Below are 15,467 nucleotides of genomic sequence, written 5' to 3' on the forward strand. Positions count from 1 at the left end.
GCCTTCTGGACTTTCCTCAGTCAGAGGAATGACTGACCCAGTGACGGACCCGGAGGATCCCTGTGAGGACGGGACCTTAACATCACTTTTGACTGCCTCCAGCCAGGAGTTCCAGGCAGCTCTGAACTCAGATGCTAGCCTGGAGACACTGAGGAACCTCGCCGAGAAGCCCACCTCTGAGACTGAGAGGGTATTCTGGAAGCAAGGGATGTTGTACAGGGAAATAGTTCTCTCTAAACCCCAACAGATGTTGTTGAGGGAGAAACAGCTGGTTGTACCCTCGTACCCTACCAATTTAGGGATGAGTTGTTACGGATTGCCCATGAGATTCCACTTGCTGGACACTTGGGGGTCAGCAAAACTAAGGCCTGGCTGTCTCAACACTTCTATTGGCCCAAAATGGGGACAGATGTAATAAACTACTGCCGCTCCTGTATCACATTTCAAAGAGTGAGAAAGTCAGAGCCTGCTCCCAAAGCTCCCCTGATCTCTTTGTCAGTGATAGAGGAGCCTTTCAAGAGGATTGCTGTGGACATTGTCCGACCACTGGCCATTCCCAGCAGCTCTGGAAAGCCTTTCATCCTCACTGTGGTAGACTATGCTACCGGGTGTCCGGAGGCAGTGGCTCTGTCCTCAACTAGGGAGGATAAGATGGTGGATGCCCTGTTGGCCATCTTTTCCCTAGTAGGATTTTGCAGGGAGATGCTTACCGACCAGGGGGCTCAATTCATGTCTCGCCTAATGGAGGCTCTCTGTAAGAAAATGCAGGTGTGGCATCTGGTATCGAGCGCGTATCATCCTCAAACTAATGGTTTGTGTGAGAGATTCAACGGTACCCATCAAACAGATGCTAAAAATGCTGGTTAAGTCCTAGGGACACGACTGGGAGCGGTACCTCCCACCCCTGCTATTTGTTTACCAAGAGGTTCTGCAGGCCTTGACGGGGTTCTCCCCCTTTGAGCTCCTGTACGCCAGGCGAGTCCGGGGGCCCCTTGGGTTGGTAAGGGAATCCTGGGAAGAAGAACCAAGCTGTCCAGAAATATCCATTGTGGAGTATGTCAAGCGCTTCCATGACAAGTTGCAGACCTTGACGCAGTTGGTGCATGACAACATGGTGCAGGCCCAGGCTGACCAGAAGCATTGGTATGATCAGAACGACCAGAACGCCTGGGAGCGGACCTACCAAATTGGTCAGAAGGTGTGGGTGCTGGATCCTGTACCAATTGACAAGCTTCAGGTGGCCTGGGAAGGCTAGTATGTCATACACCAACAGCTCAACCTGGTCACCTACGTGGTCACTCTTGACCACACTCGGGGTAGGCAAAAGACCTTCCACATCAATATGATGAAGGCTCATCAGGAACGTGGAACCTGCGTCTTATCGATCTGCAACCTGCCTGATGATGCCATCCCTAATTACACAGTGCCCTCTTTTATGTCCTCTTCTACAACCAGCCCCTTTGGCATCCCCTTCATGGAGCATGATGTCACTGAAATGCACCCCCAGTTACGGGAACGCTGACATCAGTTGCTGGTCTGTGATTGACCAGTGGCGTGTATTGCTGATTTGCATGCTGATGTCAGCTATCGGCTCAGCGGGCCTGCAAGGCAATAGATTTTAGCTGACCTGGCAGGCCCACACCGCAATAGATTTTAGCAGAACGTGAGTCGGAGGACGCGCATTCAGTTACTAAAGCGGCAAGATCCTCCTGATGGTAATGCCCTGATGGCGGCCCTGATTCAGACCGCATTCGACTATGCAAGTCAATAAATGTGTTGGAAACATTGGACTGCACTCGGATTATATCTGAGTACAGTTTGATTTTCATGGACTGACAAAATGGAGAAGATGCAGAATTTTTTTTCTCCATCCCTCCTCTTCCAAGAGAATCTGATCACACTATGATCAAAGTTTGAGCAGAGTGCCATTACATATATTCAGCCTGATTAACTTGGAGAGAATCTATGGCCATCTGCACCTGCCCTAAAATTGAGAATAACCCCTTTACATTGTAAATAAAGAACTCAGATGTGTATAAATTATTACTATCACAATCATGTCTAATACATTTTCCTAATAATTAATTCATTTGGGGATTTACTTTGGCCGTGGCCTGTTCATCATGTTTTTGCCATTCTTTGGATTTCATTATTTTCATGTAATTATAGGTAAGACTCACTAAGACACTAGACTATATGTAGGGTTACAAAAACTGCAGGTGCAAAGATTGTATCTCTGGATACTAAACTGATTGTTTTTTGTCCTAAGCTCAGCAGTCTCTATACCCTGTAGGCTGTCATAGATCTCATTAAGAAAGGCGCTACAGTAGCCATGGCCAGAGCTTTGCATTCAGATGGACCCGCATTCAGAGCATTGCTTGTATGTACTCCAGGAGCCAACCCAATGAGAAAGCGGTAATAAAAATATTACAGCATATCGCAGTGCATCACAGCTCTGCAGAGCGGAAAGCAATGATTTCACAGACAGACGCTACCCAACATTTGCAAGTTGCAAACATGTTCGTTTCTAATCTCAAGAAAACAGGAACAATAAATGGTTTAATACTTAATAGCGGTATCGTGATTTTTTTTGTAATTTTTATCAGGAATCACACAGATCAGAGAAATAGAACAGCAATATGATAATTGAAAATAGATGAGATACGAATGGTAAAATGGATTAGCCCGGTTGCAAATTGTCAGCTAAAATCTGATTTAGTATCTTGCAAAATCAATAGAAAATATATATATTTTCTAAGCATTCACTGTAAGCAGAAAGACATACACATGCATATATAAAGTAAAGTGGAGGATGCAAATTCATGGCTGCTTATATATAGGCAGCCTGTGATATCTGATCAGTGTGGTGATGTGTGTGATTGTGCTGCTGGCAGTGAGGGGGTTGACAGTCTGCAGTGCAGCAGAGTGAGTACACGGTAGCTCTGCTGCTCCCTATATGGCTGTGGATTAGCTGTATGCTAATATTGCCAGGAGAAGAGCTGCACAGCACGCTGAGCCCTCAGTGGAGGCAAGCATAGTCTTAGCAGAGCTGACTCCTCAAGAGCCATGGCTGAAGGGGGCGAAGTGGAGGATGAGATTCAGTTCCTCCGCACTGTAAGTACGATTTCTAATGCAGCCATTGTACCCCAAGATCTGGGTTCATTGGAGTATATGGATCTCTCAGACTTGGCACACTGTATGCACTGCATAGACTTCTTGGGAGATAGAAGTCCAAATCTGGATGACCACAAGAACCACAAGCAGCAGCAGTAAAGCTTGAAAGGGTCATCTCTCCTTTTTATTACATTGTTTGTCATTAGTTGCTATTTTGTATGTTTATTGCAAAGCTCTGTGGAATATGTATACAGGATTTATTCTTCATCATCATCATCATCATCATTATTATTTCATAGCTATCTATGCATGACAAGGCAGTAACCCCCAAACTTTCTCCCCTGGCATACGTCCATTCTATAGGCTGCCATTACCCCCTGTGTGTCAGGGAATGTGGGATCTGCTCGTTTATTATGATTTTGCTGTACTGCGGTTGCATATGTAGCAGGTGCTGCTCTACCGGTCTCTCACATAGTTTGGAAGCAGATGAGGGAACCCTGTCTAATAATATCTAATATCCAACACCGCACAAGGCGCATGACCTTTCCTCAAGACTCTGAGGAATCTTTTTTTTTTTTTTTTTTTTTCTTGGGAAGAAATGTGAATTAGAGGTTAAAGCGGAGGAGATGCGTTTGTAAAATTATCGGAATAATTAGAGCAGTCCAATATTTTATTTTCTGAAGGAAGGAAAAATTCAGACCCCATTGGCCATTTCCGCAGAGATGAGATGTGTTGTCTGCGGCTCTGCAGCGAGCTGCTTCCCTTTCCCTACAAAACACACACATCATGTCACTGGACGGCATTGTTATACTGTTATTAACCCCAACGAGCCCGGGAGATGACAATCCCGCATTGGGAGGTGTGCAAATAGCTCTCCAAGATACCCGAAGACTTTGTAATGGCCATTGGCTGGGCAGATCTATGCAATCTATTGTTTGTAAGCTAGCATTTCTGACAGGGGAGAGGCTGACTGTAGTGGTTTTTTTTTTTTTCATTGGCATTGCAGATAGGAAGACTGGTAATTTAGCTCACAGATCATTTACCGAGAACCTCCCGATACAGTTTCCAGCACATTTTATACATTGAAATCAGTAGCTCATCTTACTTTGATAAACTGATGTTTGAGTTACACTGGCCCTTTAAATCACACTTTTATGAGCCGATTAGTCCCTTTTAATGATGTGTGTCTATTATAAAGCGAATTGCAGGCTATTTTATATATGCACACATGGGTCTAGTTAACCCGGATTTTGCTACTTAGAATTGATCATTGTCAGTTTTTGTTTTTCTTAATATCACAATTCTGTTCTTCCCTGATCTTTGAGCTTTCTGCTTTAATTGTGATACAAGAACGTTTAGCATCTCATAAATCCTTGTATGTTATCTGCCTGAACCGTTTTTTTAATGTAATTTATCAGGTATTGTTAGTGTCGGACTGGGGTGTCAAGGGGACACCAGTAACATTGACTTTGAGGGGCCCACTTTTCACCTGCATACAAATATTACACTCTCCTCATTCACAAATGTACCTATATCTCTATATAATAATAAGCTATGTAGTTTGGTTAATGAATGTGGAGATGCTGCTTTTTTCTGCACAGAGTAAATCATGTGAATTATGCCAAGTACTACCTATACAGTGGGGTTGGGGGCCCACCGGGGATTCCCCTGTTACCCTATGGACCAGTCCGAGCTTGGGTATTGTCAATAATGCTTCATACAAATCTGTCATGCTTGAGTAAAAGAAAGGGGGAGTAGTGCTGAGTGAGGTCTGTCCATGTAGCTGCTGATACTGTAGTCAAGACAGAATACTACTACTCATCCTAATCAGTCAAGGATTGATTTAACGCTGCATTCACACAGGGGCCAGTGTTGCCAACCGTCCAGAAATTCCAGGACAGTCCATTAAAAGAGGGCACTTTTTTGCCCTCTCGGTAAAAAAAAAAAATTACGTGTCTATATTTTTTTTGCAACTGGGGAGGCTTATACAGATCATTTTGACTGTAATTAGCATTTTACAGTTTACAATGAGTGCAGCTAACGCCTTCATATCAGAATTATGGGCTGCAAACATGGATCACTTATAATCACTATAATATGAAAATGGTTTTCCAATTTGTTCTTCAAAAAATATTGAGTGTCCGTGATTTTTTGATTAGCTGCCCAGAAAAAATGAAAAGTCAAGTTGGCAACCCTGAGAGGGAGAATTTCCAGCGATCTTAATGAAAGCAAATATGTAAATTCCCAGTGACACATGCATTACTTAATTTACTGTTTTTAAAGCGTCCATGTTGTGCCACTTTTCCTTTATTAACTTCAATAGAATACCTAAGGGGGATAAGGCCTGTTTACATCTGATTTTAGCTTTACATTCGCCATGTGCCCTTGAAAATTCTTGAGGAATGCATACAAATATCCACATGGCCCTAAAAAAAATGGCCTAGGCCAAAAGAGTGACTTTTGGAGTAGGCTGGGCCCATATACACTGACATTTATTTTTTTTTGCAGGATAGTAGGCTACACTATTCCATATAAAGCAATATAGTGAAAGAAAATAAACCACGACATATACATGTCTATCTAAATAGGAGCCTATTCGCGATGAAGATAGATTACAGTGCCCTGTCAGAGATACACATTAGGAGATCTTCCGGACACATCTCACTGGAAGGCTCTCGGCCTGATGTGAACAGAGCCTAAAGCTTTACATGCTGAGATGTACCATTTTCAGTATAGAAGTGAGCCTCTTAAATTTTTTTGGGGGAAATGCTTGTTGTCAAAATTACACTTAGGCTGCTTTCACACATCCGGTGGTTTCGTTCCGGCTGCGTGCGGTGGAAAGCCGGACCGCCGGATCAGGCCTGCAGCGGTGACACCGGATGCAGATGCGGCGCCTGATCCTGCTTGGAAAGCATTTAAAGGAGCCACACCGGGGATGAGAGAGGCGGCGGTATGCGGGGGGAGAGAGAGGGAGAGATACGCGCGCGCGCCGGGCACTTGTGGGTTAAACCTCACAGTGTCCGTGCATGCGCTGTAGAAAAAGCCGTTCCAGCGCTGCAAAAAAACGTTGCAGGCAACGTTTTTTGCTGACGCCGGACGGCGCAGGTTTGCTGTTTCCGGCTTAAAACGGAGGCGCTGCATGTCCTTCCAACACGATGCGGCGATCATTAAATTCTATGAGCCAAAACCGGATCCAATTCCGGATCCGGTTTTCACACTTTTCGCCGCATCGTGCCGGATTCAAAAAGCCGAATGTGTGAAAGCAGCCTTAATCTTCTGGTGTAGTACTCGCAATGATACCACTGTGTTGTGTTGTCAAGACTGTGCCATTCTTGCAGTCACACAAAGGATTTCTATGTTCCAGGCTATATTTTGAAATCATAGCTAATGTCCTGGAATAAATAAAATTTGTTTCCTATACACCCAGGTATATGTGTTCATTAATATGGAGGCAAGAGATGTATTTGGCCAGGGACATATCATTGGTGCAACCTGTGCATCCTCACATGGGCCCATATCCAACTCCAAAGCAGGTGGAATTGTGCATTATTATGAGATTTTTTTTTTTACATCAAAGGGACAATATACTGTTCTTGCATAGGGGCCCTTTTCTATCTGGTTTTCAGTGGTGATTTGGCTGAGGTAAATATACCATCAGATGATTACACTGTATGGATCGCAAGGTGATGGGAGACCCATCACTGAATTGCTTTTACTGCTTTCTTGAACTTAAATTCCAGTATACAATGTTTAAGGCATTGTGCATGCCATACAACTTGTGTGGCCGCACATGGAATCCTTGAGTGCCACTGTATAACACTTTACTAGGGATACTATTGAAGAGAAATAGCGCAATAGTGCATTATCCAGTGTAGGTATATCAATTTAGAAATAATACACTCACCAGATGGAGCTTGTAATAAGCATGGAGGATTTGCTGCTGCAGGAACCACAGATCCACGAGGGACCGACGTAGAAGATGCAGAACAGGAAAAAAGTGGTCAGACAATCCGCACTGCGAATCACTATAAAAAAATTATTATTACAGTGGTCTTTATTCAACGCGTTTTGAAGTTTCACAGAACTCCTTCCTCAGGAAAAAAAAACACTCCTGAGGAAGGAGTTCTGTGAAACTTCGAAATAATAATTGTTTATAGTGATTCGCAGCGCGGATTGTCTGACCACTTTTTTTCTATACTGTATAACACCTTATCGTAGAATTATCCTATCCAAGAAAGAAATTCTTCAAGATCAAAATACCTCTGTCATGGGGCAACCAACTTTATATGTATTTAGAGATATTATATGGCCTTGTAGACTTTAATAGACATCATGTTATGGCAGTCAATCACTACACAACCTGCAATTCTTAAAGTGCCACTCCAGCAATTTTTTTTTATATTTCAGCACTGAAGAGGTGCCACCAATCTAAGTTCCCTTCCTCTAGTATTACACTTATTCGCCACTGCCTTCCACTGTTCCCTGCACCGCTCTGGTCTCCATCCACCGTTTTGTAACTGCAACTTCTGACTAACCGGAAGTCAGAGGTGACAGTCACAATCTCTCAATGTAAGTCTATAAGATCTTCGTTTTGGCCTTATTCTGTCTATCATAGAGTTACATTGAGTTGTGACTTCCGGCTATTCCAGCAACCACTGGAGCAATCCGGCAGCTCACAACCTGAAGAATCCTGACTGGAGCGTCATCAATAATAGATAAAGATGGTGGCTGGTAAGTATAATACTAGTGGCAGGGAACTTAGATTAGTGACACCGCTAGAGGAGTAAAATTGAAAAAAAAAACCCTGGAGTGGTGCTTTAACAAGAAATGAAATATGGCTGAGTGTATGAGCCATTTGTAGGGATAGCAACTTAACGCCTACACATCTGAGTTTTGCATTATGGTCCAATGATTATTAATATGGCTCCTGTTGTTGGCAACGCTGGCTTTTTTTTTTTCTGAGAGTAAAAAATTGCACAGTTAAAAATCAAAACTGATTGGCTAATTAAAAATAAACGGTTCCAATATACCCATTAAGCTGGCCATTGATGCACATTAAATCAAAGTCAGCCAAAAATTACTTTTAACAATCTTAACGGTCCCTGGTGATATAACACCTTGGAGCCCTAGCCTTTTGGTATATTTAATTTAACATTATGTATTTCAGATGCTGTATCCAAATAACTCAGATCTCTTTTCATGCTGTTCACTTGGCCATTACCAGGAACAAACCCACCATTTAGAACTGTACATACTACTGCTTTGGTACATGTTTTTCCTCTCCATTTACGTTAGCTGGTGTAACGAAGTAGCATACACATTGTTAATGGAAAAGGCTGGGCTTCAAGCGGTGTCACCCCTATTTGAGACCTGCTGAGTCTGCACTTTCTTCATCATCCACAATAGTGTATTTGACTGTGCTGATTTCACATGACAAAGTGCCTTTGCTTTGGATAGAAACTGTAGCAGTCATAATCATTACAGGTCATCATCTTTTCTGTGTCAGATAAAATCATGCTACAGGAGCTGGAGGGGCCTAAATTTTTACCAAAATGCATGTGCCTATCCTTAACTCATTGTAATGAGCAATGCAGGTAAAGTTAGGTTTCTGAAAAGGTCTTATGTACACATTAGTATAACGAATCAGTATTCTACAGATCAGAAATATGGCCTGCATGCAGTGTCGGATTGGAGAGCGAAGGGCCCACCAGTAACATTGACTTTGAGGGGCCCACTTTACACCTACATACAAATAATACACTACCCTCGCTAATAAATGTACCTATATCGCTATACAGAAAAGATGTATATCTTTGTACCGTGTTAGCCAGTAGATGGAAAAATATTCAGAATTGAGAGTCCTCAGTGGTTGATACCTTTTAATGGCTAACTGAAAAGATGGTAACACATTGCAAGCTTTCGAGACTACTCAGGTCTCTTCATCAGGCATAGACTAATACAAAATCTGAAGTCACATATTTATGCACAATACAGCACAAAAATAATGCAATAGATAAGACAAGTGAGGTGAAGCAGAACTATCATTATGGGAGACGTGTGTCCATAAGGCCTCTTTCACACATCCGTCTGTCACCATCAGTCAAAATCCGCCGTTTTGCAAAAAAAAACGGATCCGCCATTCTTCTTGGCGGATCCGTTTTTCTTCCCATTAACGGCGGATCTTGACGGATGGTCATCCATAGGATCCGTTTTTTCACGGATCCGCCCAAATTTTGGCGTCCGCTGACATGACTGGACGGACACTGAAACGTTTTTTTGCTGGCCGATCTGCATTTGCCCGGAAGAATTGCCGAAATTTAACCCTAAATCCCGTTCTGGCGGCTGACTCTCTCGCTCTCTCTCTCCAGGCACGGGTTCCTTTAAAATTCAACCTTACACGGATCTGTCAACACAACGGTCCGGTGCCACCCGTTTCTTTCAATCTGCCTACGGATCCGTTTTCCGCCATTTTAGCAGATTTCGACTAAGCTGAAAAACGGAAGTGTGAAACAGGCCTTAGTTGTCTGTTTGCTTCCTTCATGTAGTCTGACATATGTTATTTACATGTACTATTATTAATTAAACAAAAAAATCACACAAGCGCTTACCCAAAAATTAAACACTAATAATTCCCCAGCTGCTAGGTCAAATGCGGATCGGTGTCAGCCCACAATTAAAAAAAAAAAATGGTAAAACGATCAGGGAGACCAGTGCTGATGGGCTACACAGAGGCTGCTCTACAGCGCAGGTCTCCCTGATCGTTTTACCATGTACTATTATTATTTACCTACTACAGAGTATATGCTCATTTTGTTTTTTTTCTTTGGAGTTTGTGAAATGGCCACAGTGTGAATTGCACATACAACATATGCTCCGACTCATTTCTTTGCTTCTCCTGTATATGATTGGTTGATGCCATGCAGGAGACAAAAGTACCCAGTCCAGAGACAAATCTCTGGTAAGACCCTGTTGAATTTATCAAAAGTTATAACCTAAACTTTACAAGCTAATATCTCTGCAATTGAGTGGAGAAATTAAAAGAAAAAACATTTTTAATTCAACTTTAGGGCCACTAGTTCATGATGTAGTCAGTTTAAGGGCTCATACTCACGTGCGAGATACTCGGACGAATCTCGCACATCAATACCCAGCAAAGAAATCCAGTTGCAAAAATAACCTCAGATACATGCATTTAATAAAAATATTTGTACCCTCTTTAAAGCAGTGCAAAATTTTTACTGACAATCCCTCCAAATCCTGCATGCACATTATTTTCTAATTTTATATGCATATATAACACAAGAAAATCTAAAATTGAAGGCAAAAAAGGTACACCATAGGGCTATAGTTTCACTGGTAAGTACAACACCGGTGGAATGCAACTTTGTGCATGTAGCCTAATACAGGGAAAAACTAAAAGTTGTTCTTGATGTAAAAAGCAGAGACAGAGCCACTCTTTGATGCACCAAGATTATCTTCCAAATTCTTCCGCCTCCATTCACATTGGAGGGCATTAAGGTGTTTTCTGAGACTGGACGAAGGACTAGACCTTAACTACATTAACTTTATCATGGCTTAAGAGACTGTGGGCAGATCCATTATGACAGGACATTGATACAGTGGCTGCATGTGGCGCATCTTACAGATAAGAGACTTCCTGCAAGTGAATGGAATGAGATGCTATTACTCTGTAAGGAAATTTTGTGAGAAACTGACATGACGCAAGCATGTCCCACTCCCACTACTAACTATGGCATAAAAAGGAGCTGCGAATGGTGTTGCTAATTATAGATGCAAAGTGGCTATATACAATATTGTATGCATTGCAGTATACACACTACTATGTAAATGTTTTAGGCAGTAAAAGTGCTTTAAAAATAGAAGTGTTAATAGTTAATTTTGAATAATTCTCACAATACTAAGTGAATAAACAAAAGAGAAATCTAAATCAAATCAATATTTTGTGTGACCCATCTTTGCCTTCAAAACAAAATCTATAATAATCATCATTTGTAGGCCAGAGTCACATTAGCGCATCACATCCGATGCGAGAGCATGGGATGCGATATGGTCACACTCTGCTCCAACTCTGCTGCGAGTGGGAGACGAGTGTCAGTGATTTGTGCTACGATCCTCTCGCGTAAGAGAATTGGAGCACAGCTGCGGAGGAGACGGAGATTAATTTCTCCATCTCCTCTGTTGCCGGCATCCGCAGGAATCACACTGCACTCGGTTGATATCCCAGTGCAGTGCGATGTTTGCCACTCACCCATAGATTTATATGGGTGTGTGCGATCCAAATCTTGCAAGCAACCGCAGCATGCTGTGGAGTTTTTTTTCTGTCCGATCGCAATTTATTCGGAACAGGAACAAATACTCCACTGAGAACACAAACCTAGGATTCAAAATCGGATTGCTTTTGTCTGATTTAATATCAAGTGGCAGGGAGCCCGTAGACTGAAACAAAGTAATTGACTGAAACAGAAACAGTTTTGTGGGAGGCTTACAACTGGGTGAGGTACAGCCAAAGTCTGCTACAAAGTTGAGGTTCTGGAAGACAGCTTCATGTCACAGGTAATATGGTACAGTGAGACTGAATACTAGAAATGAATGGATGTTTTGAAATTGGAATTTGCCAGCTTTGACGATTTTCCTCACCAAATTTGCAGCTAATAAATTTGATGTGTATCTCAATACTGCAAAACCTCTAATTGTCTGGAAAATGTGTACATGCAGTCCCTGGGTTATGAACTAGATAGGTCCTATAGGTTTTGTACATAATTGGAATAAAACCTGCAAAGAAAATCCTAACACCTCATTGCTGATTTCTGCAGCCAGCCCACAGCCCAACATCTGGTCCCCTTTTTTCCTGCCATAGCACACCACATCACCAGCCTCTCACGATAAGCCAGAACTTCCTATCATGTCCACGCCACTACGTGTTGGAAGGTCACAATCTTATGACGTCAAGATGTGAGCCGCAGTCTTATGATGCCCAATGACCTCCATGACCTGAACATAATCGGTGGCCGGAGAGGTATTTTATTTTTTTTTTACCAATACTCACTTTATCACTCGCTTCTATGGCTGCCTCTGTGACCACCATCCGGCCATCTTTTTTCCCACTGTCGCGCTGCATCTCTAGCTTTTTCCTCTATGGACCACTATTTATGGCGATCCACTTCCAGACCTCTTCTTTTTTCGCTTTGATATAGACATCTGAGTTTACATTTCTGGAATGTGAATATTTTTCTTTTAACTTAAGGGTAAGTTCACACTAGTCGTTTTTTTTTCAGTGTTTTTTTAATGCTTTTTTTCATTCGAATTCTTGCCTGAGTTTTACAGTACCAGCTATGTCTATGAGATTTCAGAAATCTCATGATCACACCTTGTTTTTTTATGTCATCAGTATTTTGTGCTTTGCCTGGTTTTTGCACAATGGAGCATGTCACTTCTTTCATGTTTTTTTTTCCAGCGTTTTTCACCCATTGACATGAATAGGTGGTGAAAAACCACTGAAAATCTGCAGGAGAAACGCAGGTATCAGGTTTTGCTGTGTTTTTTGTGTGCCAAAACCTGATACTGTCAAGGGGGAAGGCCAGAAAACAGACAATCTTAGGTGCATTATAGAGACTAGTGCATAGAAGTATATTTTATACAGGCAAGGTTAGGTGTGAGCAAACACATATAAGTCAGCATACAGACTATATGCTAGGAGCACGCTGGACCATAAGAGATCCCAAAGAACTAACTACACATGCGGTGTACCATATATAACTATTCATAGGTACAATCCTGGGTACAGCAACATGATAGATAGCTTACTATGGGTGTCAGGTGAAACATGCTGAACTCAGTATAACTATAAACAGGAACCTATAAGGTATCCATGATTACAAAGAGTGTTAGATTGACACTTGCAGTCAAAGAGATACATATTGTAAGTTTCCTTACCTGAAGCAGTACACCAATTGGGGGCTCGTGTGGTCCGCACGTCCGCCCCATTTCGCGTCCGAGAGTAAGCCCTGCCGGGACCAACAAATGTGGGCAAAAAGACAATGAAATGAAGAAGTATCTTCAGCATGAAGAACATTGTGTCCTCGAAGTGATGATATGACCCTTCCACCTCCAGATCCTTCATCTCACCACAATGAAATCCATCTGGGATAACATGGAAAGACAGAAGAATTTGCACAAGTCTACATTACTTTGCATTTTATTAATTGATATAAACTTGTACCACTTCTGTTTTTGAAAGCATTCTTAAGGCCCTTTTACATTTAGCGATGCACCAGCGATCCGACCAGCGATCCGACCCGGTCAGGATCGCTGGTGCATCGCTAAATGATCGCTAGTGAGCTTTCATACAGAAAGATCTCACAGCGATGCAGCAGCGACGCAGCGCACGATACTCACCTTTCACACACAGCGATCCTGACGTCCTCCCGCCCGCGTCCACGCGTCGCTCGTCGTCACAGCAGGAAGTCTCAGCAGGAAGCGCCCGACGAGAAATGGAGCCGGACATTCTCGCGCGATCAGCGATGGACAGCGGGGGAGCCGGTCGTTGGTAAGTATCACACATAGCGATATCGCTAGCAATATCGCTATAACATCACAAAACCAGTGACGTTTTAGCGATATTGCTAGCGATATCGCTTAGTGTAAAACCCCCTTTACACTGCAGCAGCCTAACTTGTTTGTACAAACCGTGTGACTGTGTTTGCTTGTTTGGGTGTGATATATATATATATATATATATACACACACACACACACACACACACTCTGTGTATATATATACACGGTGTGCCATGTATATGGCAAAACAAGTGCTAGTAATATCCCAAATAGGAATGAAAAAATAACTTTTAACCACGCCAAAGGAGTTGAAAAGAAAAGTCTTGAGAGAGGGAAAAGAAGGGCCCAATTCTGGCTTTACTAGCAGAGTGATACAGTGAATGTCATGTTGCCTCCATCCTCAAAATGTCTAAGATGGCAGTCCATTACAACAAGGTCAAACAGCAGATATTGGGGACAACAAAGCTACAGACCGGCAGAGGGCGAAAACAACTCTCCACTGACGGGGATGACCGTTATCTCATTCGAATGTCACTCAGCAACCGCAGGATGACATCAAGTGACCTATAAAAGGAATGGCAAATGGCAGCTGGGGTGAAGTGCATGGCAAGAACAGTTCGTAACAGGCTCCTAGAGGCAGGGCTCAAGTCATGTAAAGGTAGAAAAAAGCCTTTCATCAATGAGAAGCAAAGGAGAGCCAGGCTGAAGTTTGTCAAAGACTATAAGGATTGGACCATATAGGACAGGAGTAAAGTAATCTTCTCTGATGAGTCTAATTTTCAGCTTTGGCGCATGCTCAGCGACAAGCGGTGATGTCACAGAGCCTGTGCGCGCTGCTTCCATTCATTCCCCAGTAGTATACAGTCGGAGCATTACCAGCACTCCAGCTGTAAACTGATTAACCCCCCGAGATGGATTTACGCCGTGGGATGTGACTGATCACCAGACAGGTATGGATATTGTTGGTTTATTATTTTTTGATTTTTTTACAGGAGAACAATGGCTTCGATACGGGATTAGGAGTATAATAAAGATTTTAAACTGTGTAGTACATTCTTTTATTAAAATACTTTGTTCTTATTGTGTGTGTGTTTATTTAACCCTTGAATAACTCTAGGATTAGTAATAGATAGGTGTCTTATTGATACCTCTCCATTACTAAGGCTAGTTTCACACTAGCGTTTTTTTGCGCTGCGTTTTTGCTCAGTGCAAACGCATACAAAAAACGCATCATGCGTTTTGTATGCGTTTGCTGCTTTTTTGCGCATGTGTTTTAACCATTTTTTAGCCATTTTTACTCTTAAAACGCATGCGTTTTTAAACGCAGACGTGCGCATATCCATGCGCACATCTGCCTTCCCATAGACTGTAATGTGTTTTTTTGCGCATTCCGTGCGCATGCGTTTTTTTGAGACAGGTCGGACGGACCAAAAATGCAACAGGTTGCGTCCGGCGTGCTTGGGCGCACACTACAAAAAACCGCATGCACACGTAAAATGCGTACGAACGCGTGCAAACTCTAGACCATGCGCACCCGTGTTAAAGATAGGGGAAAAGGACGCATGCACATGTATGCGCAAAAACGCAGCGCAAAAAAACGCTAGTGTGAAACCAGCCTAAGCTGGCCTTAATGTCACCTTACAATAGCAAGGTGACATTAACCCAGTATTAACCCCACTTGCCACCACTACAGGGCAGTGGGAAGAACCCGTGAAAGCTCCAGAATAGGCGCATCTAATAGATGCGCCTTTTCTAGGCAGCTGCGGGCTGCTGTTT

The 15,467-nt window shown here is 42.7% G+C and overlaps 1 protein-coding gene across 1 annotated transcript in view; it reads left to right on the plus strand.

The window, feature by feature from the left end:
- Positions 1 to 2,905: 2,905 nt before the first annotated feature.
- The window catches only part of RYR3 (ryanodine receptor 3), an 869,465-nt gene continuing 856,903 nt past the window's right edge, over positions 2,906 to 15,467 (plus strand). Inside the window, exon 1 of the mRNA XM_073552155.1 lies at positions 2,906 to 3,114. Coding sequence (XP_073408256.1) covers positions 3,067 to 3,114 — 48 coding nt within the window. The 5' untranslated portion in view covers positions 2,906 to 3,066. The remainder of the gene's footprint in view (positions 3,115 to 15,467) is intronic.

Source organism: Dendrobates tinctorius, unplaced genomic scaffold, assembly GCF_039654945.1.
Source record: "Dendrobates tinctorius isolate UK_male_01 unplaced genomic scaffold, ASM3965494v1 ptg000186l, whole genome shotgun sequence".
In the NCBI taxonomy this organism is placed as follows: domain Eukaryota; kingdom Metazoa; phylum Chordata; class Amphibia; order Anura; family Dendrobatidae; genus Dendrobates; species Dendrobates tinctorius.